A 5,519-nucleotide genomic window follows, 5' to 3' on the forward strand; every position below is an offset into this window, starting at 1 on the left:
CTGGGGTGCGCGCGCTCATAAAAATTTTTACAGAAAAAGAGCCCCCCCCCCCCCCCCCACAAAAACCCCCAGGGGCCCCCCCCTCCCCCCGCGCGCCGCCGCCTGCCTGGGGCAACCCCTCCATCCTCCCCGCGGGCGCAGCATGGACTCGCTGCTCCACGTCCGGCTACAGGTGCGACGGACAACGAGTCTCAGCCACAACGCAGCTCGGTTCAAGGGCTTCCCCGCCAGTCCCTGCGTGTATGTTGTCGTCCGCTACTGCGACAACGCGGTGACACGGACCAACAAGCTCTCGACATCGCTCCCTGTCTGGCTCGACACGGCCTCGGCTGCCTCGGCTGCCTCGGTCTCCAAGCGCCATCCGGCCGTGGCGAGCTTCATGGCTCATTCGACCGACGCGCCACTCGCTTTTGAGCTTGTTGCTGCCAAACGGCTGCGAAGGACGTTGTGCTCGCCCGCGCAGAGTGCGCTGTCGGCGATCTAGTTCCTGGCGCAGAGTGCTCGCTCCCGCTAGTCTCGCTCCTGCCGCCGGCTTCCAATGCTGAGTCGGCCTTGGGCGGCCCAGCCGCGAACCTCGTCGCCGACCTCATCGTCTTTGTAGTGCCATCGAATGACGCCGTCATGACCCCACTCGATGCCGAGGAGCTCGACGCCATCTCCACCACTGATCTTTTTGCCTCGGGCGCTGCCGTCCAAACCGCTCGTGCCGCCGCCCACGTTCGCATCAAGGCCTCGGCCGCCGCCGCTGCCTCGAGCTTTGACGGCAGCCCGCAGAAGCTTCCGCCCCCGCTTCGTGCCCGCCTCGATCAAGTCTTTGACATGCTTGCCGGCGGAAGCTCGTCCTTTAAGCTCAAACACGCCCTCACCTACATGCGCCACGCGTCCGCCGTCTCCTCGCTCCATGCCTCGGTGCCTGCCGAGTCTGCTGCCGCCGGCCTCATGGCCTACTTTGGCGTCCGCTCGTCGCGTGGCAAGGTCTCACGCGGCAAATGGCTAGAAGGCCTATGCAAGGCCTCCATCGGCGCCTCTATTGACGACACTGGTGTCGCAAAGGGGCTCTCGTGGTTCAATGTCTTCTTTCCACTCCCGCCACCCACCCAACCGCCGTCGGACCCCGGCCCCGACTCGGGCTCGCGAGAGCGTGCCCCGTCGTCATCATCGTCGTCGTCATCGTCGACATCGTCATCGTCGTCAGCATCATCGTCACCAGCATCATCGTCACCAGCATCATCATCGCAGGCTGGGGCAGCAGCAGCGGCTGTTGCAGCCATTCCGCATGAGCCCGACTCCGGCTTTGCCTCGGCCTCGTCGCCGGCGCAGTCCTCGTCAGACTCGGCCTCTGCCATCTCGTCCAGTTCGGACACCTGGGAGCTCGACTCTTAGCTCATGCCAGTGGTTGATGCCGCTTACGCTCACCAACCTCCAGCACCGACTCCTCATCCCGCCTCCGCTTCCGTTTGCGGCTTCCTTCTCCGCAGAGCCCATCCAGGCTGAGCTTGGCCAGGTCTTGCTTTCGCGACCACCGAGCGCCAAACGCTGACGGCGTCACATGCGCTGAAGGGTGATCTGCCACGCAGAGCCACACCGACGGCCGATCGTCACTTGCGCCATCTGCTGCGCCTGCAGGCAGTGGCATCACCGTCGCCAGCGCAGCCGTTAGCGCACGCGGTCCGGCTACCGCCACGTCCGCCACAGACGGCAGCTTGGCCACCCGGTCCATCCATGCCTCCACCGCACGCGTCGGCGACTTGGCCACTGCTGCGGCGTCGAGGACCACAGAGTGCACGTACGCCGCAATCGCATCGAGCAGTACGGCTTGTTCGATGCGAGCCAGCCGAGGAGCGCCCACGCCGAGGAGCGCACTCAACCCGGCGAGAGCTGCATCCGGCGAGAGCCGTGCCCGAGGTACAGCAATGCTTGCCAGCAGCGCCCGGCTCGCGTCAGCCTCCTCACCGCCGCCTCCACTCGCTGCCGCCTCCGCCAGCGCCCTGAAATCGAGCGCGTCCACTCCAGACCCACCCACCGCCATAACGCGAGAGAGGACCGACACTGCAAGCGCATCGAGACTCAGAGCGGCATTCACCACAGCGCCCAACAGTCTCGGCTGGAGCGCGATGACCCCCAGCCCAGCTACGCTACAGCATCGAGCCACCGCCCGCCACACTTGGTCGAGCGCAGAAGAGTCTGCGACCTGGGCCACAGCAGCGACCATCGCTTCCGATGACCAGAGCCCCAGCGGATCTGCGCGTGCCGCCACAAGCTCGGCCGCAGTAGCGGCACTCTGCCCCGCAAGCTTGGCCAGGAGCTCAACGCCGCTGCCATCCCCGATTGCCGCCTCCATAAACTCAGTGCGATCGACATCGGTCTCAGATGCTGACCAGAACGCGTCACGCACAAGCGGCACGTCGAGCACCTCGCCCAGACGCGGCACACCCTTGACAAGCGCCGCCAGCTCCGTCCTCGGTACAGCTCCCAGAAGAACAGCCAGCACAGGCTCGTCGATGTCCAGCTTTGAGTCGCGGAGCGAGAGTGCTGGCGCATCACTCACGCTCACCGCATGAACCAGGCTGGCCAGCCCGAGGCCTGCCGCGAGATACACGCCATCCTTGAGCTGCGGACCGCGGCCGGGCGCAAGATTGGCCATCGCCGCCGAAAACGCGCCCGCGACTCCCTCGGTGCCAGCCTCTTCTGCCAGCCCGCCCAGGACGCCGCAGCAGAGCCCAAGACATGCACGACTGCCTTCAGCCATCGCTTCGACCACAGAAGCCACTGCGGCGCTCGGGTCGACCCCTGTGAGCGCCGCCTCCACCTTGCCACGGGACGCCATCGCCAGTGCCGCCACCAGCTCTGGGTTCGGCCCGACGCAAGGGAGCGGGTCGCGGCTAGAGCTACTGGAGCAACGTTCGACTCCAAACGCCCGCATCAGCGCCTTGATCCACACACGGACGAATCCAGCTTCGAGCCATGGGCCCGGAGCAGCACTGCGGTCGGGCATTGGGCTCGAGATGGCCGGCAGCGCGGCTGCGCGCGCAAGCGTCGACACCACCTCGGCTGTCGGCGCCTCCACCAGCTCATGGACAACGACCGGGACCAAATTGTCGTCCGGCGCGAGGCCGGCCACCAAACTCGCCACAAGCGCACTTGGCGCAGCCGCCAGCCGGCGAGCCTCGTTCTTGCGCACAGTCAGACTCAGAAGCTTGGCGCGGCGCTCACGATTGGCGGCCGCGATGGGGTCGGCATCAAGCGGAAAGGCCATAAGAAGGTCAGCTGGCCAAGAGTCCCAGCGCGGCGAGTCGCGCGAGAGCTGCTGCGCCGTGCACGCCCGGTCGAGCGCAGCATAGTCGAACAGCCCGCGGCTCGCAAGCACCCCATACAAAACAAGCAGCCGGTGGAGGGGCGCCGTGGAGCGAGAGTCAAAGAGCGGGCGGCCGACGGCGTGAAGGCTCTCCAGCAGTGCCACATGCAGGTGCTTCGACCGCACATCGCGCGCGCGGACAAACGACGCTAGTGCTCCTGCCACGCTGATGCACCGCGCACGCAGCGTGTCTTCGGTCGACTGCGCCGGCGTCTTGCACTCGACTAGCCAGCGGACAAGGATGCCGACAGCATCCGGGAGCGCACGGCTCTTCCCCCAAGCCAGCACGGCGTCGTCGATCCGACGCGACTGCGAAGTGAGGATTTGAGCAAGCGTTGGCGGAGGCGGCACGCTCTTGGTTAACGGCTGCGTCCCTTCCGGTTTCCCAAACAGCGTCGCGCGCGCGTTCGCCACCGGCGCGTAGGCGGCGGTGAGCGAGAGAAAGCCGTGTGTAGACTGCGCCGCCGGTGGATCAGACCCTAGCAGGGACGCATCCAGCAGCGGTGCCGGCGCATACACAAAGAGGCGACTTGCTCGCAAGACAAGGGTGTGGACAACGGCGCGGGCGGCGGTTATGGGCGAGTGTGGAGTCGGCGCGGCCCGTGCCAGATCGGCCATCCCCTTCAGCGTCGTTTGCAGCAAGAGCTGCGCGAGGTGGCTCTGTGCCACAAACTCAGGTAGAAAGACCGAGATGAGCGAGTACGCGGCGGCAAACGTGACGGACATCGAGCCTCCGGGCGGCAGGAGATACTCGATCTTGTCCGGTGCCACCGCTCCCGCGAGCGTGCCGGGGCGATCGCAGAACGCCTTGGCCGCCTCGGAGAGCGCAGCTTCGGAGGCAAGAACGGTCGACCAAATCTGGTTGAGCGAGCGGAGCCAGTAGTCGAGGCTCAGCATGCCGACCTCGGCATGGAGCGCAAGCGCGAGGTCGACGGTGTACGCCCACATTTCGGTGGCATGTGGCGACGCGTCGACGCTGCCGCGGCCCGTCGCCTGTGGGGCGGCGTTCTCGGACAGCAGAGAGTTGGACTTGAGCGGCAGAGAGATGTCCTTGGCGACTTCGCCTCCAGGCTCGGAAAAGAACGACTTGATGTAGAGCGCAAGCTTTTTGGTCAGATCCAGCGAGCGGAGCGGATCGGTCGCCTGGGCGCGGGCAAAGTGGGCACGGAGGAGCCAGAGCGCACGGAGCCGCGGGACCCGCGACCGCGCGAGCGCGTAGAAGATGTTGCCCGACTGAATGCCGCGCGGGATAAAGGTGAGCGAGGCGAGCGGGACGGTGCGTGGCGGCTGGGCGAGCCGATTCATAAACAAGACAGCGTTGGACGCTGCTGCCTTGGGCAGCGCCTCGAGTGCTGCGACAGCATCGGCCGGCTGTGTCGGCTCAACCAGCGGCGGCGGGCGGCTTGCGATGGCGGCGTCGAGCTCGGCGCGCGCCGGCCCGAGCTTGGTCGGCAGCGGGGCATCGGCGTGGCGGCAACGGATCTGCATCGAGCCGAGCCGCGGTAGCGGCGGGCGGTAGCCCTTGGCCACATTCTCCTTGGTCACCGCACACTCGGCTGTGTCGAGTGCCAGAGGATAGACGTCGCCGTACACCGGGCCAGCCCGCCCGAACCGGAGCAGCGGGGCGTGGGCCACCGGGGCTTCCCGCCACGGGTGTGCCGCAAAGTAGTGCTTGCTCATTATCCGCTAGCCACAGTGGCGAGTCGTGTGTCCTCCCGCCCCCCTCCCCTCCCTTCTTCACACCCTCGGCCACTCACCGACTGCAAAAGGGGACATCCGTCGTTCGTTTCGGCTGGCAGGCGACCGACCGAGCCGAGCCGAGCCGGGCGGACCGAACCGAGCGGACCGAACCGAGCGGCCATTGCCCGCTGCGAAACGACCCGTGGCCAACTCCAGCCACCTCCGCCACCACCACCTCAGCCGCCCCCCGGGCAGCCGTCTACACCCCTCCTCCCCTCGCAGTTAAGATGACTCGGAGGTGCGCATAGGCATCGTCGGGGGTGTGGGAAGGGGACTTGGCAGGGTTACGTCCACTCACTCTGTCTTTGAATCTATATACGCCGCCGACCGTGCCGCTATATGGCAGTCTGCTCCCGACTCGACAGCGCCTGGAAGGCCTGTCTAGAACTGGACGTTTCGACCTTGACTTCGGTGCCACTAAGCG

General features: G+C 66.5%; 2 protein-coding genes across 2 annotated transcripts; one reads left to right on the forward strand and one right to left on the reverse strand.

The window, feature by feature from the left end:
• Window positions 1-93: 93 nt before the first annotated feature.
• On the forward strand, window positions 94-1,655 carry AMSG_01246 (uncharacterized protein). The gene is made up of 2 exons (XM_013906400.1): window positions 94-418; window positions 442-1,655. Exons 1-2 carry the CDS (start codon window positions 143-145, stop codon window positions 1,381-1,383), a joined length of 1,218 nt encoding a protein of 405 aa, XP_013761854.1. The 5' UTR covers window positions 94-142; the 3' UTR covers window positions 1,384-1,655.
• Window positions 1,546-5,035, reverse strand: AMSG_01247 (uncharacterized protein; the record flags this gene model as incomplete). The annotated part of the gene is made up of 3 exons (XM_013906401.1): window positions 1,546-1,566; window positions 1,640-2,066; window positions 2,163-5,035. The coding sequence occupies 3 exons, from the start codon at window positions 5,033-5,035 to the stop codon at window positions 1,546-1,548; spliced, it is 3,321 nt and encodes a 1,106-aa protein (XP_013761855.1).
• Between the last annotated feature and the right edge of the window lie 484 nt (window positions 5,036-5,519).

This window comes from Thecamonas trahens, assembly GCF_000142905.1.
Source record: "Thecamonas trahens ATCC 50062 unplaced genomic scaffold supercont1.5, whole genome shotgun sequence".
NCBI lineage: Eukaryota > Apusomonadida > Apusomonadidae > Thecamonas > Thecamonas trahens.

Excerpts from the sequence above, each read along its gene's own strand:
- AMSG_01246 (XM_013906400.1), top strand. The coding sequence starts at position 143 with ATGGACTCGCTGCTCCACGTCCGGCTACAGGTGCGACGGACAACGAGT.